General features: G+C 48.1%; 1 protein-coding gene across 1 annotated transcript; it reads left to right on the top strand.

Moving 5' to 3' along the window:
* On the top strand, nt 1-24,378 carry DNASE1L3 (deoxyribonuclease 1L3). Its single transcript, XM_084797152.1, has 9 exons — nt 1-407; nt 5,060-5,148; nt 8,194-8,283; nt 9,102-9,214; nt 11,674-11,786; nt 15,269-15,426; nt 22,499-22,595; nt 22,858-22,974; nt 24,153-24,378. The coding sequence occupies exons 1-8, from the start codon at nt 252-254 to the stop codon at nt 22,972-22,974; spliced, it is 933 nt and encodes a 310-aa protein (XP_084653278.1). The 5' UTR covers nt 1-251; the 3' UTR covers nt 24,153-24,378.
* The last annotated feature ends 1,811 nt before the right edge of the window (nt 24,379-26,189 follow it).

Raw genomic sequence — 26,189 nt, forward strand, 5'->3', positions numbered from 1 at the left:
ACTTTAAGGGGGCTGGTGCCTAAAGTAAGCATGTGGCTTTCCTTACAAGGGCAGTGACAACAGAGGACTCCCTAAAGACCAGCCCTTGGTCTTCATTTCCTTGGGGATTGAAACCCATTATGGTGAGTGAGTTCCTCAGAGAAGTGAAAGTGGCCTAGACGGATCCAGTAATTCCTGTTATCAGCCGGCTTTATAAGTCACGGAGCAAGGAGCCATCTCTTCATCCGGCCTGAAGTCCCAGGAGTGCACAGATGTCCCTGCACCTGGCTTCGCCGCGCCTGGCCTCCCTGCTGCTCTTCTCCCTTGCCCTCCATGGCGCCCTGGCCCTGAGGCTCTGCTCCTTCAATGTGAGGTCCTTTGGGGAGAGCAAGAAGGAAAACCAAAAAGCCATGGATGTCATTGTGAAGGTGAGTTTTGTTCCTGTCCTGGACACACCCTCGCATCTTCTCCTGGCCTCAGATTGGCCCTCAGGGTGAGGTAAGGACTGCAGTGACCACCCCGGGCTCTGGGTGCTTCCTGTCTTCAGCTGGGTGCTTCTGTACACCCCAGAGGGGTGTTGCAAGGGTTACCTGAGCAGATAAGCAGCACGCTCCTGCCAAAGCCTGCCTGCAGGCAGTCCACGTTCGATTGGTTTGAATGGAGCGTACTGAAAGTCTGTGTCAGGCACTGTAAATGCATGTTCTCACTTGTCAACCTCTCGAGCAAGGACTGTTGTTCTGCCTGGGATGGGGATGGACTCAGAAGGGCCATGTGGCCCTGGGTAGCTCCAGGGAGGGTGAGAGAACTAGTGCAGCCTTGCCTACTTCATACTCGTAACCATTGGCAAAGCATGTGCTCTCTCTCTCTTCTTCTCTTCCTCCTTCCCTCCCTATCTCTCTCCTTTCAATCCTTCATCCCTTGCCCACATTGATCTCCTCCCAACACTCAATTCTGCCCTTTCTCTGCTTTGGGTAATACTGTCCTTGGGGTTCTATGACCAATGGCTGAGAACACTGCTTACATTTTTTCTGGAGTCAGTTGACTCTCTGTTCCATGGGGTTTGATCCTGGGACTCTGGTGGGGTGGCTATTACTTTAAAATTAAACAAAAGGGAATTAGATTAGGGATTTACTTGAGTTGATAAAATGCTTGCTTAAGATTTATGAGATGCGGAGTTCCAGCCTCAGCGTCACATGAGCCAGGCATGATGTTCCCTACTTGTGATCTCAGCACGAGGGAGATAGAGGTAAGAGGATCATAAGTTCAAGGTCATCCTTGGCTATAGGGAAAAGTAAAGGTCAGCCTGGTCTATGTTTTTTGAGACAGGGTTTCTCTGTGTAGCAGTTCTGGCTATCTTGGACTTGCTTTTGTAGACCAGGCTGGCCTCGAACTCACAGTGAGTGCTGGGATTAAAGGTGTGCATCACTATGCCCAGCTAAGAGACTCTATCTCAACACACACACACACACACACACACACACCACCACCACCACCACCACCACCACCAAAGCACTAGAGACCCCTGTGTGTGCTGAAAATGCCAGCATCCCTGACTTCAGACTCCATCTTTGAGCTGATGCCCTCTCTTCTGGCATTTCACATGAAGTGGGCTCTCCCACTTGAACAGCTGGTAAGGCTGGTGAGTGAAACCCAGGCGTGATGAGCAGAGGCCCGTGTCTGGCTGCTGTTGCTCAGAGGATGCAAACAGAAGGCCTGCTCTGCTCTCGCCAAGATGGCCAATGGGTCAAGAGGCCCCGGATGACTCTGCCCTTTAGGTGTTGAGTCCAGACACCTCTAGATGTCGTGGTTTTACAGCTGTGCCAAGCCTGTGGGAACCCTGACACCATGGCTTAATGGAGAAATCTGACACGCAGGGAAACTACTTCCCAACTTCCTCATCCGTGGCCCAGTGGAGCCTTGGAGCCCAAGGGTCTTTCTACATTTCTGACTTGTTCAACCGTGGAATGTCCCCACACTCTGTGTTTTTGTTCTCTGGTGATTCCATCCCTCCACACAGCTTCTTCCTCGTGCTGTGAGTTCCCACAGGTGTGCCTAAAGCCTTTGTCAAGACTTAGTCCCATCCCCATAAAGCCATTCTGTAAACAGAAGCCACCCCACCCCCACCCCCACCCTGCCCCAAACCATCAGAGCCATCCTGAGTGCTGGGATTAAAGGCTTGTGCTATCACACCTGGCTTGTGAAAGTGCTGTGGACTGAGCATAGGGCTCTGTTCACGCTAGGCAAGACTTCTATCAACTGAGTCACATCCCCATTGGCTGGTGCTGCCCTCTTCACAGCCCTCATATTCTCTTTCTAATTGTCACTCCAAGGCTCAGTGGGCGCTAAGGAAAATGAACTGCAAGGGAGTGTGAGTACTGGGCTTCTAGACTGCAGTCCCCCCTTCCTGGCCACACACTCAACAGCCGGGGAGATCAGCACGCCAAAGGCCAAGGTCCCTCTCCTGGGTGACCCAGTGGCACAGAGCAAGTGGGCTCAGATTCCCTTTCCTGAGCGAGCAGGGCCAGGTTTCCTGTTGACATTCCTACTCCTTGCCTACCAAGCACTTCTGAGGCCGGCGCCTCCAGCTGTATCTGCCTTCTGGTTTCCTTGCTATCTCTGGGGAGTTTTCCTCAGACAACACTCTGCATGATCCTGTTGTCCAAATTCTCAAAAGGGCAAGAGCACCAGGAAAAAACACATTCCTTCTGGCTCCTACTCCTCAGGAAGAGACTCTTAGGGAGCCCTTCGGAACCAGGCTCTGGATCCTTTAAGATTTCGTCAATGCCAAATCCCTGCCTTCACAAAAGGTTGCCACACTCCAGAGGACAGTTGTGCTAACCGCTGTGCTGCCAAAAGCCCTGAGAGAGCAAGGGTTTGTGCTGGAATCCAGATAAGGGCTGCCGTTCTCTCTCCTCTGAGAGAGAGGGGAGGGGCAGTCTGGAGAGATCTTTGGTAAAGAGAAGGCCACAAGCCTCTACCTAATGTCTTTAAACAGGACACAGGGCACTTCCTTACCATTTATATATGGTTATGAAGGATCAACACGGGAGACGAGAACGAAGAGTGTGTACATTTGTTTGTGTTTGTGCTTTGAGACAGAGTCTCACTGTGTAGCCCAGACTGGCCTCAGGCTCACACAGATCTGCCTGTCTCGGCCTCTTGGTGCTGGCTTTAAAGGTGTGCACCATCACACCCGCTGAATGTGTACATTTTACAGTCACTTCTAGAGAGGCCTGATAGTTCCCAGGGACTTAGCCAGCAGGCTGGCTTGCGCCGCAGCAGCAGCACGAGGCTGTGGTGAGTCCCTAGTGGCCAATGCTGTGGCTTTAACCTGGTATCCCGGCTTCCCAATCAGTCAGCGTCTACTCCTCATCTCCCTAAAGGCTGCATTCCGGCTCCCTGGGAAGTTGAACTCCACCCTGCTGCAGATGTGACTGGAGATGCTCTTGGAAATACAGTACCAGAGGCTGTGTGGGAGAACAAAACTAACCTGGGAGGGGGAGTGCTTTATCCTTAATAGAAGCATCCTGTGGCACTGAGTCACCGGCCATCTCATTACCCAGAGGCCCGTGGTCATGGAAGGCTGGGAGCTCTTCCTGCTCCCTGATCACAGCTGTTGCTCGCCCTGACAAAGCCTCTCTCATATCCTTTTGCTCCCACTGAATTATTTTTGAACCTTTTTTTTTGGGGGGGGGGCCAAAGGCCGTCTCCTTCTGACAGAAGCAATTAATCGCTCCCCCAACATGCCCGACACGTCTGTGGCTTGTGACTGTCCTTTAGCGTCAATTCTGTTATCCCTCCCTTGTACCTCCTTGCTCCCAGGAGACTCGGGGTCTCTGAGCGAGTGCATTTGACCAGCTGGGTTGGAACCCTGGCTTTCCCACTTGTACTGGCTGTGTGATTTTAGGATAATGGCTCAGCTACTCGGAGTTTAATTAGCATCCTGGTGTAATGGGCCAGCCATCAACAGCCCTCTCTTAGAGTTGTTTGGGAAGTAGGCTCACAATAAATGTCAGCTCTCATCATTGTTATCACTGTAGTTATGCGTCCTGATACCTGCCCTCCCCAGCCTGGAACCTTAGCTCGTCAAAGACTAAGGTGCTTAGTGCCATCACCACTGTTAGAATCACACCAGCAGCCCCAAGCTGTGTGGATGTGTAGAGGGTCATGGCTGGGGCTCTGGACTCGGGTTGCTTGGATTCAGGTGCCACTGTGGCTGCTTCATGTCTGGGTAACGTCCTTGCCTTTGTCTAATCTTCAGTTTCCTTGTTGTTGTTGTTGTTGTTTTTTTAAAAAATAATTTATTCAGATTACATCCCTGTTGTTATCCCCTCACTTGTATCTTCCTGCTCCCCACCTCCTTCCCTCTTTGGTCCTCCCCCACCTCCCTCCCCAGACCACTGACAGAAGGGACCTCCTCCCCACCATGGACATTGCAGCCAGCTGTGGGACGCACACCTTTAATTCCAGCACCCTGGAAGCTGAGGAAGGTGGTTCTTTGAGTTCCAAGCCAGCCTGGGCTATATAGTAAGACTCTGCCTCAAATAAAGAAATTAATTTTAAAAATTTGAAATAGACAGAAAAGAAAGAACAACAGCCAAACATCGAGAAAAAAACAAAACAAAACAAAACAAAACACCCCAAAACAATGTACCCATGCAGTCCTGGCTACTCCAGACTGAGGCTTTAGAGTTTGAGACCAGCCTCAGCAATGAGACATCATTTTAACACAGCAGGCAAACATCAACAAAACACGAAGGGCTGGGACTAGAGGAACGGCTCAGTGGTTAAGAGCACTGCCTGCTTTTCCAAAGGACCCTGGTTCAATTCCCAGCACCCACATGGCAGCTCACAACTGTCTGTAACACCCCTACACCAACACATGCACATAAATCAAAATTTAAAAAAAAAAAAAAAAAAGGGCCACACCAAAGGCAGGAAGCCTTTCTTTGGGGGATTAAGTTATGGTAGCAAGCACCTGACTGTGGTGCTTGGAGCCCAGGAGGTGCCTGATGAAGGGCTTGGTGATTTACAGTAAAAAGCTCCAAACCTTGGGAATTCTCTCTCTCTCTCTCTGCAGATCATCAAACGCTGTGACCTTATACTCCTGATGGAAATCAAGGACAGCAACAACTACATCTGCCCCATGTTGATGGAGAAGCTGAATGGGTAAAGGGGAAGAGGGAGGGGTCCCCCCCACCCCCCACCCCCGCTTCCCCCTTAGAGTTTAAAGTCAAGTGCAGGGACATCTGACAAGTGGCAGGGGGGTAGGAGCCAGTGTAACCACCAGGCCGCATGGCCAGAGCTGCGTAGGCTCTCGCTCTTAGCTATAGTCCTGTGAACTTTCACCTGGCTGGTTTTAATATGACAGTAAAAACAGAGAAAAAAAGGTCAAGAATTGGGACCCAGAAGGGAAAGGAGTAGATAAGAGGCCGAGCTAGGAGGTCCTGCCGTAAAGGTTAGGGCAGGCGACAGAAGAAGCCGGCAGAAAGAGAACATGGCTACAATGTATCAGAAGCAGTGAGTTCAGGTCACTGTGTTACTTTCACATGAAGGCTGGGGGTGTGGAGGTGCCCGGATGATCACAAAAGAAAGACTTGGGAGGATGAGCTAACAACTGGTAATAGTTACTTCGAAGAGATAAGTTTGAAAAGCCACTGTGGAGCAAGGTCAGTGAAGGGGTAGGAGACCTTTTTTATTTCTTTTTTCCTCCCTTTGGTTTTTCAAGACAGGGTTTCTCTGTGTAGCCCTGGCTGGCCTGGACTCACCTTGTAGTCCAGGCTGACCTTAAATTTACAGAGATCCGTCTGCCTCTGCCTCTGCCTCCTGAGTGCTGAGATTAAAGCAGAGGCAGGGGGATCTCCGAATTGGAAGGCCAGCCTAGTCTGTACAGTGAGTTCCAGGACAACCAGGAATACACAGAAATCCTGCTTTGGGCGTAGGAGTGGGGCACAATAGAAAGAAAAAGCAGTGTTTTCCAGTAGTTTTAAATGACAGTGGGTAATACAGATGATTTCTATTCCTTCTGAATGATCAGCAAACCACCACGTCCACTAGCTTTTCATCACTGTGATAAAATATCTGAGAAAAACATCTTGCAAAGAGGAAAGATTGCTTTTGTTCATTGTTTTGGAGGTTCAGGCTATGGTCAGTTGGCTTTGGGGGTCTGTGTTGAGGTAGCACACCATGGGGGGAGGCCTGCCTGTCACCCCTACTTTTGAACCTAGGTCATCTCTTAAGCCCCTTCAGTCTTCAAGGAAGTTTTCAGAAGTGCCAGGGGCCAAGAGGAGAAGCAGACTCCACACTTCTCCCCACAGTCACGATGGAGGCAGTCTAGAGGTGAGGGGTCTTGACGTCCTCATCCTCAATCTGCCTAGACTGGGCTGAGGACTCCAAGCAGGAAAAAAACCCACCCACAGAGCTCTCTCTGCTGAATGAACCTCATGTCACATACATGTTAAGACCATGTTAAGACATGTTAGCTAGTGCCCCAGCTGCAAGTACACCTCTTTGTCTTCCATAAAGCAGGAAAGGGTCTGCGCCCCCTCACAGTGGAGTTCTAAAGCAATGTGCCACCTCAAGATCCAGAAGGCTAGAGTTAGCAGAGGGCCAGCCTTCCAAACCCAATGCCTAGCAAGTTCTGCTGTCCTCACTCCTGGGCTCTCACACTTCGGTCTGGCTTAGAGCAAACATTTGAAAACACAAATTTTAAGTTGTTCCCTAAGAAGTCAGCCCCTCTATCTTTTCTAACTGACCACTTGACCAGTGCCAAGTATTAATCAGGCCCCAGATTCTTTTGGGGGCCAACGGAAGGAAACGGGGTAGGGTTGTCTGGAGGAGTCGGTTATCAGCAGCTTTGACACATTCACAGGGAGGGTCAGATTTCCCAGCGGAAGTGAGGGGATCGGCTGCCCTCCTCCTCCTCCCCCTCCCCACATGGTGAAGCTCTAGACCCAAGAAGAAATAGTTGATTGTTTGAAAGCAGTACCAGAACTTTGGAGTAGGTGCCTGGTGGCTACAGAGGAGGGACTCTTAAGGACCTGGTAGAGCTCAGAAGTGGCATGTGGACAGGTGGACAGGTGGACAGGTGGACAGGTGGACAGGAGACATAAGAATTTTGATTCTAACCAGGAAGCAGGAGTTATGGCAACAGTCCAGGCTTAAGAGGGATTTCATTCCTTTCTTTCTTTTTATTACCTTGTGTATGTGAGTGCACATAAGTGTGTGTGTGTGTGTGTGTGTCCGTGTGTGTGTGTGTGTGTGTGTGTGTGTGTGTGTGTGTCCCACAGCACACATGTAGAAGTCAAAGAACAATTTGCAGGAGTCAGTTCCCTCCTTCCATCTGTGAGTTCTGGATACAAACTCAAACTGTTAGGCTTGGCTGCAAGCTTTACCTGCTAAGCCATCTTGAAGACTCCAAAGTAGAGATTTGCTCTGATCTGCTCATTTCTGGCCTCTATGATTCATGCTAAAACTTGTGGGGTTTGAAATGAAAAGCTCTGGCTTCAAATCCTAGCCTTGTGTTATTAATCACGCAGTAGGGACAAGATGGTAGTGGGTGCCCACCTTTAACCCCAGCACTTGGGAGGCAGAGGCAGGCAGATCTCTGAGATCAAGGCCAGCCTGATCTACAGAGTGAGTTATAAGACAGCGGGGGCTACGCAGAAAAACCATGTCTCAGAAAAACAAAAACAAGCCGGGCGTGGTGGTGCACGCCTTTAATCCCAGTACTCAAGAGGCAGAGGTAGGCGAATCAATGTGAGTTCAAGGCCAGCCTAGTTTACAAAGTGATTCCAGGACAGTGAAGGCTACACAGAGAGACCCTGTCTCAAAAACAAACAAACAAACAAAACAAAAACTAAAACCAAACAAACAAATCATGCAGTGAAAGGTAAAAAATAGTAGCCATTTTTTAGGACAAGAAATAAGAACAGCTGTGGTACTATGTGCCAGCCCTGGGGTGTGCAGGCAGGGGTAGAGGTGAGGGCAGCTATGGTACTATGTGTCAGCACTGGGGTGTGCAGGCAGGGATAGGGGTGAGGGCAGCTGTGGTACTATGTGTCAGCACTGGGGTGTGCAGGCAGGGGTAGGGGTGAGGGCAGCTGTGGTACTATGTGTCAGCCCTGGGGTGTGCAGGCAGGGGTAGGGGTGAGGGCAGATACCACAGAGATGTATTTATTCTTTACAACATACTAACATATTTACATTTTCTAGAAATTCACGGAGAAGTACAACATACAACTATGTGATTAGTTCTCGGCTTGGAAGAAACACATACAAAGAACAATATGCCTTCCTCTACAAGTGAGTGTAATGTGTCCCTACATCTGACTGAATTGACCAAAATATATGTATTTTATTTTCTTTTAAAATTGGATTCTGAGCTGGGTGTAGCGGCGCATGCCTTTAATCCCAGTACTCAGGGAGGCAGAGGCAGGCGGATTTCTAAGAGTTCAAGGCCAGCCTGGTCTACTTGGTCCCAGGCTAGTGAGAGTTAAATGAAACCTTGTCTCAAATAAAACGAACCACTTGGTTCTGTCTCTAAGCAGTTACCATTGTCAGTCAGAATCTTTGCTGTTAAACTGAAGACTCATGTGCTGGGGCTGTAGCTCAGCTGGTGGAACGTTTGCCTGGCATTTGCAAAGCCTAGCTCAGTCCCCAGCACTGTGGTGGTGGCACAGACCTTTAATCCCTGCCCTTGGATGGTGGTGGTAGGGGGCTCTGAACTCCAAGCAACACAGCAAGTTCAAGGTCAGCCTGAGCTACAGGAGGTGAGACCCTGTCTCAAAGCAAGTAATCCCAAAACCTCCACAATGATTCAGTTATGAACTAGAAAACATAGCAGCTCGGGGACAACTAATGAGGCTGGGGCAGGAGTTCTTTGTCCTTCTTGGGGAAGGCCTGGCCCAGGCTATCTAGGATTCTCACTGCCCACCTGTCTATTTAAAGTCCGAACATTGACTCACATGCTCTCAACTCTAAGGAGAAGAGCTGATTCTGCCCGTTCTTAGGGAGAAGAGCCTCCCCAGGAACCTGCTCTGGACACAGTGAGAAGGAATTCTCTCTCTCTCTCTCTCTCTCTCTCTCTCTCTCTCTCTCTCTCTCTCTCTTTTGTCTTCTAGGGAGAAGTTGGTGTCTGTGAAGGAAAAATACCTCTACCCTGACTACCAGGACGGAGACACCGACGTGTTTTCCAGGGAGCCCTTTGTGGTTTGGTTCCAGTCGCCCTTTACTGGTGAGGCTGTGACCCCTGTGTCAGTTACTCTTGAGGTGGCTATGACCAAATATACCTGGAGACGCAAACAGCTTAGAGGAGGCAAGATTTTAACACTCTCCCAAAAATACTGCTGCCAGCTGAGGACCAGGCATTCAACACATGAACGAACACATGTGGGACATTTTATATTTAAACCATAACAGTCCTTCTCCTGGTGACCTCCCCAGCAGTCCACAAAGGGACACTGAGCATGTGTGAGCCATGCTCTCAGAGTCACACATTGTCTTATGGGATTCCTGAGGTGAGAGTTCATACGTGAAAAAAGAGGCTGGTCTGATGGAACCAGGCATGCTTTTCAGAATGCCAAGACGCACAGCCTCCCAGCCCGGATACCACCATCCAGGGTCATTAAATACTCTGCCCTCTGGAGTATTTGGGGTCATAGAAATGGTTTATCACAATCCTTGATCCTTGTCAAGTACATCTATCCCTTCATTTTCAAAAGACCCAACGATGGTCACCAAGGAAAATCTCAAGAGCCTCACTCTTCTTACAGCCTGGTGGCTCCACAGTGCAGCGGCCTTCTCCACAGATTGCTGGGAGGGAGCAAAGCTATATCAGGTGCACTTTGACCCCCAACAACACAGCTGCTGGTCCATGACTAATGGCCAGTTTCCTGTTCTCCTTCCGTGCACTGCAGGGCAAGGATTAAGGCTTTCCCTATTCAGATTTAAGGAAACTGTTTTGTGTGCGTGTGTGCTTTGTTTTTATTTGTTTGTTTCCGAGACAGGGTTTCTCTGTGTAGCCCTGGCTGTCCTGGACTCGATTTGTAGACCAAGCTGGCCTCGACCTCACTGTGATTCACCTGCCCCTTGCCTCCCTGAGTGCTGGGATTAAAGGTGTGTGCCACCATGCCTGACTGGAAACTGAATTTTAAAGGCATTGTCACTTGCCTAAGTCCAGCTATTAAGGAGGCAAGCCAGAGTTGTAAGTTGAGCCACCGACTCACAAGCCGTATTCCCAGTCACCGCTGTACTCAATAGCATGTCAAGAATTCACCAGACATGGTGGCACATGCCTGTAATTTCAGCACTCAGGAGGCAGATGGAGGGGGATTGGCCAGTTTGAGGCCAGTCCGGGCTATATTGTGAAGCCCTGTCTCAAAAGGCAAGGGCTGAAAATATAGCTCAGTGAAAGGGCCTAGTATCACAAGGTCTTGGTTCCAATCTTCTGCACTGAAAGAAAAGAAAGAAAAAGAATCAAGAATTACAATTTGTTTGTAAGCTGCAGCATGTAATGAAAATGCTTTCCACTGCCTACTGTGTGCCCTGCTGAGGGCACAGGACAGGGCAGGGTGACAGAGCATGGAGATTATATATGATACAGTATATTATATATGCAGAATTAAATTAGGTATGCCTATATTCATCCCGCACTGTTGTAACATCCCAAACTACGGCATTAACTATTTCTGCCCAGAGTTAGTTGACTTAGAGGATGGTACTTTGAGAAAATAACTATGAATACATGTGGGACTTCTCAGTTGAAGAAGAGGCGGGGCTGTTGAGGGCAATGAGTGCAGTAATTCTTTTATGCATTATCTAACTCGCTATGGCCGAGCAGGGACAGCCTCTGCCTATAAGCACTAGTTCTTCTCAAAGGGGAAGGTGAGGCTTTGTGCCTAACCTGATTTTCCTGAGCCTCCACCTTCCAGCCTTCCCTGCCCTTCTTCTCTCTCCTGAGATGATTTCATTCCCTTATCTAACATTCGTTTATGTATTCAATCAAGAAATGGTTTCGGGCACCTCCAGTAGGGCCAGGTGTAGTGCTAGGCAGTACAAGCAAGGAGAATTGAAAATAGAAGCCTGGGAGCCGGGCGTGGTGGCGCACACCTTTAATCTCAGCACACAGGAGGCAGAGGCAGGTAGATCTCCGTGAGTTCAAGGCCAGCCTGGTCTATAGAGTGAGTTCCAGACCAGTCAAGGCTGTCTCAAAAAACAACAACAACAAAAACCAAAACAAGTGAGATCCCCAGAACCCACACAGTAGGAGAAAACCAATTCTGCAAGATGTTCTTTCTCTCTCTGTCTCTCTGTCTCTGTCTCTATGTCTCGCTCTGTTACACACACACACACACACACACACACACACACACACACACACACACACGTACGCACACATGCAAATGATAAAAAAGGAAGAGAGAGGAAGAGAGAAAGAACGAGCAGTGCCAACAAGGACCACTTCCAGCAGCTTCCTTTTAGCTGGAGAGAGCACAGGTGGGAGGGAGGAGTCTTTCACACCTTGAAAACACATGTCCTGGTGGCACTAAGGCACTGAGGCCTCAGCCACTGGCTGGACCCTCTGGCTCCATGGCGACATGCAGCAGTACCTCCTAGAAAGGGCAGCTGCTTCTGCAGGCAGTGCTAGCGGGCCCTTAACAGAAAGTGTGCCACCTCCTATGTGCCATTCCTCAGCTGTCAAGGACTTCGTGATTGTCCCGCTGCACACAACTCCTGAGAACTCGGTCAAAGAGATTGACGAGCTGGCTGATGTCTACATGGACGTGAAACGTCGATGGAAGGTGGAGGTGAGGGTCTCTGTGCTTGTCCCCTCCCCGTCAAGCAGCACCAGGTCACCCGAGTAGGAGGGTGAGGGGATGGAGTACATGCAAACCACTCCTGATCGACAGCCTCATCTCAGTTCTAAACATTCTTCTTGCTAAAGCTGTCTGGGCCTGTCCCAGTGGGTCTTGGAAATTGATGCTGTGCTGTATTTATAATGGATGCCAGTATTATTAACTGTTGGGCACTGAGGCTTAGGGGCTGTGCTGGGACCGCACAAGAACAAGTGGGTTTAGTCTTCTCAATGATGCAACAAGAAGCTGGAGAGCTCGTTCAGCTGGCAAGCATCAAGACCCGAGTTCAAAGCCCGGAAACCATGAAACAAAACACAAACCACACACACACACACACACACACACACACACACACACACACACACACAGGGAGGAGGGAAGGAGGGAGGGAGGGAGAGAGAGAGAGAGAGAGAGAGAGAGAGAGAGAGAGAGAGAGAGAGAGATCAAGCTGGATATACTGGTACAAATTTATAATCCCAGTGCTAAGGATATAGAGGCAGGAAGATCTCTGCAACTCAATGTCCATCTAGTCTTCCCTACTTGGCAAGTTCTAGGCTAGTGCCCAACCACAAAAAAAAAAAGAAAACAACAGTGCCTAAGGATCGCCAAGGTGATGCTCTGGCCTCCACAAGCATACGTATGTGTACACTTGCACATGTGCACACCCCACCTCACACACTAAGCAACCCCACAAGGTCCCTTCTTTAATCTGCCCCAATTTACAACTGAGAACAGTGAGGCATAGGAGGCGGGAGGGGTCCAGAGGCAAGTGGCAAGATCCTGAAAAGGAGAAGCAATGATGGTGGGCTCTCTCCTCAAGACAGCCATCACCTTTCCGTTTAGAAGACAGGGATGCTGTGGCAGCTCCGATGGCTCAGGAGGCAACTGGTGAATGTGGAAGTGCTCGGAGAGCTCTCCCACCAAATTCCTCTTTTCTTCCTTTCGGAATGTGATGCTGAAAGTCCCTCTTCCTCTGCACTTCCTCTGCTCAAGGTGCAAAGTGAGTCAAGTGTGGACACAGCTGATCAAAACTGGCCACCAAGAAGGCCGGGGTGGGGGTGCACTTTACTGCCTATTTGTAAGTTCCGAGACAAATGACGAAGCCCATACATTCAGCAAGAATATATTGAGCATCTGTCAAGCGATAGGCCCCGGGGGAAGAAACCTTGGATGAAGGACCTAAAAGGCATGGGCTGAAGTTTGACCCCAGGCTGTAGTGCTTAAAGCTCCTGGTGTGCGGCCCAGAGCACCCCGCTTCACCCCTCTAAGGGTTAGTCTAACCTGGTCCGCTGTGACTGAGGGCACTTTCAAGCCATGCAAACTGAGCTTGGTAAATCACTTCATGCAGGCTGGGGCACACAGGTCAGGGATAACAGTCTGTCCTTAACTGTGCACCTTAATCTCGAAGGAAACCCTTCATTTGCAGAAATGAAATGTTCAATCATCCCAAACAGTAGCACAAACAAGGAAATAAGACGCTTCCTCTGTATTGTGGAATGTTAAAATTCTCTTGCCCTGACCCTTGGGGGTGGGGCGGGGGCACTTCTAACTGTTGATGGTATAGGATGGAGAAGGACAGTTACTGTAAGGCCTGACTTCCTTAGGAATTTCCCTGAGAACTGAGGTTTTTTATTTGTTTGTTTTGTTTTGTTTTTTGTTTGGTTTGGTTTGGTTTGGTTTTTTGAGACAGGGTTTCTCCGTGTAGCCTTGACTGTCCTAGACTCTCTTTGTAGACTAGGCTGTCCTCAAACTCACAAAGATCTGCCTGCCTCTGCCTCTTGAGTGCTGGGAATTCCAGGTGTGTGCCACCACCCCACCCCCACCCCCGGCTCACGGTAGTATTTGTACGAGGGACTATCTTAGTTGGATTCCAGTGTTCTTGCCTTACCTGTGCACAACAGATCACAGGGAGGGGGTGACTAAGAACAGGATGACGTGGTGGGGAGAACACCCCTATTCCTACTCCTTGTTCTCACTGCCAGATCCTTGCCAAACCTCTGACTCACTTGGAACCTGTTTTCTCTTCTCTTAAAAAGGAAACGAAGAGAGGAGTCAGGGCTGAAGAGATGGCTCAGTGCATGGCTACTTTTACTGAGGACTTCAGTTCAAATCCCAGTCACAGGGCAGCTTACAACTGTAACTCCAATTACAGATGATCTGACACCCTCACACAGGCATGCATGTAGGCAAAACACCAATGCACCTAAAACAAAAATAAATAAAATTTTAAAGGGAGACAAAGATGGGAATCTGTGTGAGTTTGCTAGTGACATAGCAGCACACCAGAGACAGGTGCATGAAACAATGCTGGGCTGTTTCTCACTGCTCTGCAGGCTGCAGGGCCAAGGCCGTCTGGGGTCTCTATCCTTGGCCTGTAAATGCTCATCTTCCTCTGTGTCTTTGTGTGTTCTAACCCTTCTTAAAATTTACTTATTTAGCCAGGCAGTGGTGGTGCATGCCTTTAATCTCAGCACTTGGGAGGCAGAGGCAGGTGGATTGCTGTGAGTTCGAGGTCAGCCTGGTCTACGAAGCGAGTCCAGGATAGTCAAGGATACACAGAGAAACCCTGTCTCGAAAAACCAAAAAAAGAAAAATTACTTATTTAAATTCATTCATTTATTATTGTCATGTGGGGAATCAAAGCTAGGATCTACCACTTGCTTGAACTCTATCATTGAGCAAGCACCCAGACCTACTCCTGTATAAGGGGCCACACACCTGCCTCATTTTTACATTAATTACATTTAAAAGTCCCATTCTCCAGCTGGTTATGATAATGCATGCAGATCAAGAGGTGGATACAAGAGAGTCAGGGATCCAAGGCCATCCTGGGCTCAAAACAAAACTAATAATAAGATCCAAATTCCAAATATAGTCATATCCTAGTGTACTGGGGCCAGGAGTTAAAATTGGGATGGGTGGGTCAGTGAGTAAAAGAATTTGCTGTGCAAGCCCGGTGGCCAAGTTCCATCGCTGAAATAAATTCACAGTAGAAGAACAGAAGGGAACACACACACACACACACACACACACACACACACACACACACACACTATATATATATATATATATATATAGTTAAAAGGAATGAACAAATTGGAAGGGGTCCAACCTGAGTCATGAAAGGCCTCTTTGTATTCTTTGTGGACGGGAGGTGATGGCACACACCCTTAATCCTAGCACTTGGGAGGCTGAGGCAGGCAGATCTCTGAGTTGGAGGCCAGCCTGGTCTACAGAGTGAGTTCCAGGACAGCCAGGGCTATACAGAACTACACTGTCTCCAAAAGCCAAACAGACAGACAGACAGACAGACAGACAGACAGACAGACAGCTTTGTTCACTGGGTGTGGAAGGTGGGGTTCTTGTTGGCGGTGGAGAATGAAGGCTTGTCTTTCAGTGCTTACCTAGTGATGGTTCTCAAACACGCCTTTCAGAATTTCATCTTCATGGGTGATTTCAACGCCGGCTGCAACTATGTCCCCAAGAAGGCCTGGCAGAACATCCGTTTGAGGACAGACACCCACTTTGTTTGGCTGATTGGGGACCAAGAGGACACCACAGTTAAGAAAAGCACCAACTGTGCCTACGACAGGTGAGAGCCCCATTTGTGCCAGGGCAACTCGAGCCCTGCAGATGGAGGAGGAGTGTTCCACTTCAGAACTGTTAACTAAGGCTTCTTCCTTGTGGAAAATGTAATGCTCCACCCTAAGGTCCCAATTACAAGCCAAGGCAGGAGTCCACCAAAGTTCACTCCAGGGAACTCATGAATGTGCTGGCTTCCTTACAGACCACACAGGTGGGGTTTATTCACTGGAGTGTGAGTGCTCCCCTGCTGAAAGGCAAGGCCGCACACCACATACCCGGCAGAGATAATGACTTTCCCATAGCTGCATAGACAAAGCCTGGATTCCCTCGTCTCCTCAGGCTTTTATACTCTATCCCTTCCTGAGGTCTTGGATGCTTTGGGATGAGTTGCATACAGCAGATGGTAGGGAGGGGCTGGATACTCAGGAAATAGTCTTGCGACCCTCCCCAGCCTCCTATGTGGAGATGCAAGCAGTCAATAAGCCCAACTGGGGTGGTCACATGGACACAGCTGACTGCCCAAGGTGGTGGATGCTTAGTTCTGAGGAAAGCCCTGTACAAGGACCCGCTGGCTTGTTACACAGTGGCCAGCACCGATGTCAGATGGGTCTTAGTTCAAGTCCCGACTCTACAGCTTCAAGTGTTGTGACCATACTCTTTGTGTTGGTCTTCTCACTTATAAACTTCAGATTGTGGCATCAAAAAAGTACCTCGGTTGTGGAGATTTACTGAGGACTAAATGAAATAACATGTAAAACCTTGAACACAGTGCCTGGTGCATGACTACTTAGATGAGACCTGGGACATTCAGGAAGGTATGACCACAGACAGTTCCTGTGCTATGACCAATTTTATCCCAAACACATACCCCAGTTGGTCACCCCACCACCATCACTGGCATTGTCATCAAGGCCTTGCTGCTACAAACACTGCTGAAACGGACAGTCTACTTGTGTATCTTGAGCAAATGTTTACGAGCCTCAGTTACTATTTGAGAAATCAACGTGAGGACCAGTGAGGTGACTCAGCCGGCAAAGGCACTTGGCATACAAGTAGGGCGAACTGACCTCCATCCCCAGAACCCATGCAGAGGTGGAAGGAGAGATCCGGCTCCACAGCACTGTTCTCCGACCTCACATGCTTGTAGCGGCATGCTCCCCACTGAGGAAATACCTCAGAGTATTAAAATGAGAGCATTTAGTGCAAGCCCCACTTATACTGTGTTTAGACAGGGTCTTCTTATGCAGCCCAGGCTGGCTGCAGACTCACTATTTAGCCCGGAGTAAACTTGAATTCTTGGTTTTTGTTTCTCAGCCTCCTGGATGCTGGGATTACAGGCATGTGTGCCACCACCGCCCGGCTTGACTTGAATACATTTTAAACTATTGCCACGCATAAATGCAGATGCATATGTTTAAATAGTGACAAGCACTGGACCTTCAAACTGTCCCTGGGATTTCTCAAGCGCCATCAGCTTGAGTCTCTTAGTCAGAAGGAAAGTGGGGGCAGTGTGGGAATGCCTGGGACCATCCTCAGCAGAAACCACAGACCCGAAGTGGGGAAACCCCAGTTCCACATGCATGCTGTTCTCAGCACTCAGCCTGCTGTGGAGGGAGGACGAGAAAGGCCATTTTTGTGGCGTGCTTACTTCTTAGGTCTCGAGGTCTGCATTTTATACTCATCTCCTGGGCACTTTTGTTCCTCTTGGGGCTTTTGAGGCTGCAGTTTCCTTTTTGGCTGTTATGGTTCCAGCCCTCAAAAGTGGGAAGCCCAGGGTGAGAAGTTACAGCCTGCCAAGCGCGGAAGCCTCCCCTCCCCTCCTCAAGTGTCTTCAGCTAAGCTGCGAAGACGATACCAGCTCAGTCTTAGGACCTCTGGCTGCTCAAACCCAGAGACCAGGCTGCCACTCAGAATTGGAAAAGCTCAGGGCAGAGCCCATGCAAGGGCTGTTTGTCTCACTTTCTGCAAATCAGGCAGAGTGTAAAGGCCACACAGCCCCACCTGATTTACCTCACTTGGCGTATGCTATAGTCCACCTCTTTGTTGGTTCTTAAATGATTACATCTGCGTGTGTGCTTGCTCGTGTGTGTGTGTGTGTGTGTGTGTGTGTGTGTGTGTGTGTGTGTGTGTGTGTGTGTATGTGTGTTGGTGAATGCAAGTGAGTATGCACCTGGAGGTCAGAGACATCTGTCTGTTGTATTGCCTTGACATGGGGTTTCTTACTGAATTTTGTTTTGCTCAGCTTAGTTTACTACTTATAAGCTATTCTCAAGGCAAACCAAGGTAGGGACGGAAGCAGCCGCCATGAAGGAATGCTGCTGCCGGCCCAATCCCCCCAGTTTGCTCAGCTACTTTTCTTTCCTTTTCCATTTGTTTATTTTCCTTTACTGCAAATCGAGTTTTAGCTGGGCATGGTGGTGCATGCTTTTAATCCCAGCACTTGGGAGGCAGAGGCACGTGGATCTCTGTGAGTTCAAGGACAGCCTAGTTTACAAATTGAGTCTAGGACAGCCAAGGCTGTTACACAGAGAAACCCTGTATTCAAAAACCAAAAACAAAAAAAAAATATTTTTTTCATGCAATATATTCTGATTATAGCTTCTCCTTCCCCTACTCGTTCCAGTTCCTCTGTTCCTCTCCACCTCCCCTTCCGTCCAGATCCACACCCTTTTTTTTCTCCTGACGGAAGACAAACAGGCTTATAAGGCATAGTAATAAAATACAGTAAGATAAAACAAAAACAAGCAAATTGGAAAACAACCAAACAAGGAATAAAGCCAAAGAAAAAGCACAAGAAATGTATATAGACACATACATTCAAATATACAGGAATCCCATAAAAACTCCAAACCAGAAGCCAATATACATACACAAAGGAACTGTAAGATGGGGGGGGAAGTCCTAACATAACATTATGACACAAAGAACCTCCAAAGGTGTCGTTGGGTTTGTTTCACATTTTTGGATAGAATTCCCTCTGCTGCTGGCCATGCAGCCTGCCCTTAAGAGTGGTTTGTTAGCGAGCCCAGGAGAGCCAAGGCTAACACAGAGAGATGCTGTCTTGAAAACAAAACAAAACAAAACAAAACAAAACAAAACAAAACAAAAAAGAAAGAAAGAAAAAGAGTGATTAGTGGTTTGTTTTCCAGTGAGACTCCCTTGCAGAAAACTGACTGCTCATTTGCAAGTGGCTCTCAATTCGTGATAGCTTCTAGGCCAGGGATGGGATGTGTCAACACATCTTTCAGCTCTAGGACCCCATCTGGTGCAGTCCCATGCAGGCCCTATGCTTGCCACCACAGGCTCTGTGGGTCCATATGTGTGCCAGCCTTGTTGTATCTAGAAGGCCTTGATTTCTCGCTGTCCTCCACCCCGTCTGGCTCTTGGACTCTTTCTTCTTTCTTTCTTTTCTTTTTTTTATTTTTATTTTTTGTTTTTTGAGACAAGGTCTCTCTGTGTTAGCCTTGGCTGTCCTGGAGTCACTTTGTAGACCAGGCTGGGGCCTTGAACTCACAGCGATTCGCCTGCTTCTGCCTCCTGAGTGCTGGGATTACAGGCGTGCGCCACCGTGCCCAGCTCTTTTTTTTTTTTTTCCTTCTTTTTCTGGCTTTTTGAGACAGGGTTTCTCTGTGTCATCATGGCTGTCCTGGACCGGCTTTGTAGACCTGGCTGGCCTTAAACTCACAGAGATCCACCTGCCTCTGCTTCCCAAGTGCTGGAATTAAAGGCATGCGACACCACCGCTTGGCTCTTAGACTCTTTCTAACACCTCTTTCTCCGAGTTCTCTGAACCATGAGAGGAGGGATTTGATGGAGACTTCCATTTTAGGCTTTTCTCAAGGCTTTTAGCTTTGCATAATGTCTATCTATGGGTCTCTGCTCCCATCTGCAACAAGAGGAAGCTTCTCTGATGATAGTTGAGCAAGGCACAGGTATGTGAGCACAGCAGGATGGCATTAGGAATCATTTTATTGCTGTTCCTTTAGCAGAACAGTATTTGGTTTCCCGCTAGGTCCCTGGCCTATCTAGTCTCAGGCTCTTGTTGCCCAAGCAGTTTGGGTATGGGTTTGAGCTCATGGAGGGGGCCTTAACTCAAATAAGCTATTGGTTGGTCGTTCCTGAAAGCTTTGTGACACTTTTGCACCAGTGTATCTTGCAGGCAGGTCATTCTCCTGTAGATGGAAAGTTTGTAGCTGGGTTGGTGTTTACCTCTCTCCTTTGGTAGCATGCAGAGTGACTAACTTCCAGTATTGTGGATACTAGTCCGTAGAGGTAAAGGCTCTAGGTAGGCTCCAGCTGGACTTCCCTGTGTTCAGTGAGGTGTATAGGTGTTGTCTTCAGCTATAGGGCCTTTCTGATAACTTGTGGAAGGCCTTGGCAATAGCCTGGATTGTTTGGAGCCTCCCATGGGATGCCTTTGGCTAGCAACTTGGTTGGGTGTAACCCATTCCTGGTTCTGGAAGCTTCATTTGGTGATGAGAGATTTCCAGTTGAGGGCTCCATCTCCCCCATTATTTGTCAACTTCATTGAGCATCTTCATATATGCATTTATTATAGGAAGCTTCTACTGGATCAGGTTTCCAAATGGCCCTAAGTTTCAGCTGTTCCGTCCCTGTTTCCCTCCCTCTCCCTCTTCTTCCCTTCCCTTCCTTGTTTGATCCTCTCATTTCAGTCCGTCCACCTCCTCCATCCATAATTGTCTCTTCTAGTTCCCCTTTCTAGGGAGGTCTACCTGTGCCCTCAGTCCCTTACTCTGTATTAACTTCTGGATTATAACAAATTGTGGCTTGCTTATCAATGACTTAACAGCTAACACGCATGCATAAACAAATACATACCATATTTGTCTTTCTGAGTCTGACTTACCTTACTCGGGATAATTTTTTTTTTCTATCTAGCTCCATCCATTGTTGTTGTTAAGTTTACCAGTAAGACCTAATAATGTTTATTATTAGGCTTTATACCTATTATTATTATTATTATGGCAGTAAAACCTGCTAGCAATCAATCAAGACACAGACACCTGTTATATTTTAAAATAGCCTTAGTTAACCTGGGACAGGGCAGACATTAATCCTCTAAACTACTTCCCATAGTGGGGCAGGTATCCCCTGTCATCTGCTTCTAGTAATTTCTATCAAGCTACCTCCCATCCATAATCCCATAAACTTGTTAATGTTCTTCATCTGGGCCAAGTCTCTATCCACGCTGCGGGCCATGTGCTTCTCCATCATCTAACCCATGATGGTGAGCCTCCTTCTCTCCTCTCCTCCAGTCTTCTTCCCAAAATTCTCTCTGTCTCCCCAAGCCTGGGAATCTTAGCCACGCCTATCTTATTTGCCCTGCCCATGTGTGATGGCTTTTTATTCATTAGCATTAAAATACATCAGACCAACCCCCAACAATCCATTTACCTGCAAATTTTATGGTTCCATTTTTAATGGCTCAGTAATATTTCATTGTACAAATGTACCACATTTTCTTTATCCATAGATGGATATCTAGGTTGTTTCCAATTTCTGGCAATTATGAATAGAGCAGCGATGCACATGTTTAAGTAAGTGTCTCTGTGGTAGGATTAAGTATCCTTTGGGTATATGCTCAAGTACAATAGCTGTATCTTGAGCAAGATTGAGTCCGATTTTTCTGATGAACTGGCACACTGATTTCCATAGTAGCTGTACAAATTTGCCCTCCTACCAACAATGGGTGAGTGGTCCCCTTACTCCACAGCTCACCAGCATGAACTGTCACTTGAGTTACGGAATTTTTTTTTTCCGGGACAAGGTCTCTCTGTGTTAGCCTTGGCTGTCCTGGATTCACTTTGTAGACCAGGCTGGCCTCGAACTCACAGCAATCTACCTGCCTCTGCCTCCCGAGTGCTGGGATTACAGGCGTGCGCCACCACTCCTGGCTCCGGAATTGGTTTTTTTTTTTTTTTTTTTTTGCCATTCTGACTGGTGTAAGATGGAATCTCAAAGTAATTTGATTTGTGTTTTCCCAATGACTAATGATGTTGAACATTTATGTATTTCTCAGCCATTTTGTCCCACATTTTGAGAGTTCTCTGTTTAAATCCATACCCCACTTTCAAATTGGGCTATATGTTTTCTTGATGTATACTTTCTGAGTTCCTTATATATTTTGGATATTAGCTCCCTATTGGATGTGTAGTTGAGAGGCTGCCATTTTGTCCTATTGATGGTGTCCTCAAAAACCTTACAAACTTTTTTCAGTTTCACGAGGTCTTGTTTATTAATCACTGATCTTAGTGCCTGAGCTGTTGGTGTTCTGTAAAGAAAGTTTTTTCCTGTGCTAATGAGATCAAGACTATTCTATCAGACTCAGTGTAGCTGGGTTTATGTTGAGGCCTTTGGTCCATTTGGAGCTGAGTTTTGTGCAGGGTGATGGGTATAGATCTATTTGCATTCTTCTACATGCAGCCGTTCAGTTTGACCGGCACCATTTGTTGAAGATGCTGTCTTTTTTCCCAGTGTTTATTTCTGGCTTCTTTATTAAAAATCAGGTGTCCATGGGTATGTGGACTTATTTCAGGGTCTTCAACTCTATTTCATTGAACAGAGTGCCCCCCCCTTTTTTTTGTGCCAATACCATGCTGGTATCTACCATGCTCTGTAGAACAATTTGATCTCAGGGATGATGACACCTCCTGCAGTTCTTTTACCATTCATGAGTGGTTTATAAATAAAACTGAGCTACGGAACTACTATAGCTCAGGCCCTCCTGCCTAGCGATGGTACCTCCACAGTGGGCTAAATCCTCCTACATTACTAAACACTGAACAATGCTCCCATAGACATCCCCACTGGCCAATCTGATGGAGGAAATTCCTCAAACTGAGGTTACCTCTTCCAAGATATTTCTAGGTTTGGGACAAGTTTACCAAAACTAACGAGTACAGGTAGCAAGCTAACTCGGTGGTGGACATGGAGCACTCACTCCACAAAGGGGCGGGACTGCTCAGTTGAGTCCAGAGTCACACCCAGAGCTCCCTTTGATCTTAAGAGTCCAGAGCGCGGAGTAATTAACACATCTACCTTCCTTGTCCTCATTCCAGGATTGTCCTTCGAGGACAAGAGATAGTCAACTCCGTGGTTCCCAATTCAAATGGCATCTTTGACTTCCAGAAAGCTTATAAGTTGTCGGAAGAGGAGGTAAGAGTGCCACCTTGTCTTTCTGATCTGCACCCCACCACCCCCACCCCAACCCCGGATGTGGGAGGGCGCCTCTTGTGTCTTAAGATCTGCAGTTCTGTGATTTGAAGACCTGCCAACATTTCCCAGGAACGACGCTCATCGGTTTTACCCCCAGACACTTCATCTTCCCGGTCGACTCTTGAACTTGGTCACTGCAAAGGCCATGACATGCTCTAGGCATCCATTAAACCCCAAATCTACTTCTATTTTCCCCTTATAGGCCCTGGACGTCAGTGATCACTTCCCAGTTGAGTTTAAGCTACAGTCTTCAAGGGCCTTCACCAACAACAGAAAATCTGTTTCTCTAAAGAAGAGAAGAAGAGGCAATCGCTCTTAGGTACCATGACACTATTTATTTATTTATTTATTTATTTATTTATTTATTTATTTTGAGACAAGGTTTCTCTGTGTGGCCTTGGCTGTCCTGAACTCACTTTGGTGACCAAGCTGGCCTTGAACTCACAGTGATCCACCTGCCTCTATTTCTGCAATGCTGAGATTACAGGCTTTTTTTTTTCCCCCAAGTCACTTCTTGCTTCCAAATGAAATTGGCTCTCACAGGTCTAGACTGTCTGCACACTCAGGAATTAATCCTGGCTAAGCTGCTTTCACAGTCACTTGAGTTAGATCTGCCTGGAGCCAAGCTGGGCGGAGAACCCTCTGTTCTGCCTCCTTGCCTCCACACCATCCCTGGTGCCCTGCAAAACACTGCCACTAGTCAGGCAGCAGGACACATGTCAGCTGTTAGCCCAGCTGCCAAGCTCACAAGGAACCCCTGTTTCCCAGAATGAGCACAAATGCCAAGACTCCGATGAGACCTTATGTTATAGACGATAAGACTCAGCTTACATTTGGCGGGGGTCAGGCCTCTGTAACACCATTCAGGAAGGAAGAATGAAGGACACTCTCCCTGTGCTGTCCTGCCTCTACTGTTCTGTCTCACTAACTCTGTCAGCCTAGAAATCACCAGTGCTATGCTCTCATTCTCCATGAAGACCACAGCTCACCCCTACCCACAGCTCACCCCTACCCACAGCTCACCCCTACCCACAGCTCACCTCACCCACAGCTCACCCCTACCCACAGCTCACCCCTACCCACAGCTCACCTCACCCACAGCTCACCTCACCCACAGCACTGCCCATAAGCCATCAGCACGTCCTGAGCTCAGTCTTCAGACATCACGAAGGTCTGCAGTATCTGACAGCCAGCCTCACTTTGCACTGCATGCTCCAACAGTGTCTTCCCTTCCTACCCCTTTCTTCTTTTCCTCTTCCTCCTTGTCCCCTCCCTGAAGGGACTCTACCCTGCATGCCCTGTCCTGCCCCCATGCCCCCAGTGGCACATCCCTGTCACCCTCGCAGTATTTCCCTCACTGTCGGCAGGCCCAGCTCTGGAACCCCCTGAAAGTCCAGGAATGGCAAAAGCCCTGCTGGCTGACTTGGACTTGAGGCTCTGTTCTCTTCCTGTCAGTCCTGGAATCCTGTAACGTGGTTCTGTTGTGCTTGTATGCAGGGCATCCACTTTTGTGCATTTTGCTTTGTTTTCCTGGAATTCTTCCTTTACTCGAACCCGTGCACTCCGCAACAGTGAGAGAACAGTGACACAGCAGGCCCTGCTCCTGGTTTCCTGTCTCAGAAGCAACCCCTTCCAGGCAGCTTCTGCGTCTTCCGGAAGGTGTCTGCGCGTCAACGAGCACCATATGTAACCTGAGGAAATACAATGTCTATCACACTCTAAATATGGGCCTGTGAGTTGTTGATTTTTTTTTTTTTTACCTCAATATCCTGGGAGCAATGTTACTTTGATGTGAGAAAAAGGACCACGAGTCAGCTCCATCCTTACTCTTCAGGATGTCCAAGATCACCTCAAAAGGAGGGACTGTATTTTAATTTGTGCTTCTAGAAATTTCAGTCTATGGGCCTTGGCTCTGTTGTTTCTGGGTCTTTGAAAAAGATCCTGTGGTAGAACAACACACACACACACACACACACACACACACACACACACACCCCATATGCAAATGGGCTCTTCTGGTCTCCATAGGCAATAAACATGCAAGGAAAGCACCCACACACATACAGACAGACACGGGGTGAGGGTAGGGAAAAATCCCAGTTTCCGTTCTAGGGTACGCTCTCCCTATGACCCCCAACCAAACTCCACCTCTTACAAGCGTTGCCATCTCTCAATAGCATCATGAGCTGGGGACCAAATCTTTTCTAAGTGGCACTTTAGGAGCCGTTCCAGTTCCAGGTGGTGGCAGTCTAATGGCTGGGATTATATGTCATCTTGCCAAGGAAGTAAAATCAAATGGGCCCTGGTTAAGTTGGGGAAGACATTTTCCCAAATGCCTGTCTCATCTCTGAGATTTTGTTGAGATTTCTTTTCCTTTTCTTTCTTTCTTTTTTTCTTTTTTTTTTTGGCTTTTTGAGACAGGGTTTCTCTGTGTAGCCTTGGCTGTCCTAGACTCACTTTGTAGACCAGGCTGGCCTCGAACTTACAGCGATCCACCTGTCTCTGCCCCCCGAGTGCTGGGATTAAAGGCGTGAGCCACCACCATTGTCCAATTCGTTGCCTGGATTTTAGGGGGGGGGGGAGATGGTAAGGCTGATGAAACATTGGCAGAGTCCACCATACCCAGAAACCTTCCAGGCCCCAAAAGGTAAAGTAAGCTATTCACACGAGTGTGTCCTGGATAGACAGGAGTGTTCATTTCTCCCAAGCACCAACACTTCCCTGGCCACTGTGGCTAGACCAAGAACCCTGGGCCACGGGCTTGGGACTCACTGACAGGGAGACAGGGAGGAGGTGGACTCGTCACCAAAAGCTCCTTCCCAGCCTACATGTTTTTCTATTTCCGCCCAGTGGCAGGTTAGAGTCACAAACAGGTGTGTCTTCGAACTGTCACTCTGCCAAACTCAGCAAGGCCAGAGGTGACAGACTGGAACGATTTTTACTCTTCCTGAATCAATGTTGCCATAACCCTCCTGTACCTCCTAGGGACCCGGCCTGGCTGGCGGAGGAACACTAGTGCCTGTCACATATTCACCAGGCTGCTTGGCTTCTGGCTGAGTGCTGTAAGCCTGTGTTCCCAACAGGTTACAGTGTGTGGGAAACATGCTGAGTTTTCTACGCAATGGTTAACAAAGACAAGACTTCACATAAATGTGTGTGTGTGTGTGTGTGTGTGTGTGTGTGTGTGTGTGTGTGTGACGGTTGACAAAAACTCCCATTCCTCCAGGGTCAACACTTCTTGAAATTTAAAATGTGAGTTCCAGGTTATCCTTGCTGCTTAAAATTGCATTCTGCTTAGTAACTGTGTCACTTTATATCAGCCCGTCAGGAAGAATGAGAGGCCAAGCTCTGACCACTGAGCATGAGGGGTAGGGTCCCTTTGCATTAGGACTAAAATCCCAGGATGTGCTTGCCTACTTAACTTGACTGGCTATGTACCCTTCTGCAGAAGGAACAAACAAACAAACAAACAAAAAACCAAAACCAAATAACCAAAAACTTCTGATTTGCCAAAATGCTTTGGATTGTGTGGTC

Source organism: Acomys minous, assembly GCF_964271855.1.
Source record: "Acomys minous genome assembly, chromosome: 9".
Lineage (NCBI taxonomy): Eukaryota > Metazoa > Chordata > Mammalia > Rodentia > Muridae > Acomys > Acomys minous.

Excerpts from the sequence above, each read along its gene's own strand:
- DNASE1L3 (XM_084797152.1), top strand. The coding sequence starts at position 252 with ATGTCCCTGCACCTGGCTTCGCCGCGCCTGGCCTCCCTGCTGCTCTTC. Across the intron at positions 8,284-9,101 it reads CAATATGCCTTCCTCTACAA|GGAGAAGTTGGTGTCTGTGA; the intron begins GTGAGTGTAATG and ends TTTGTCTTCTAG. Across the intron at positions 15,427-22,498 it reads ACCAACTGTGCCTACGACAG|GATTGTCCTTCGAGGACAAG; the intron begins GTGAGAGCCCCA and ends TCCTCATTCCAG.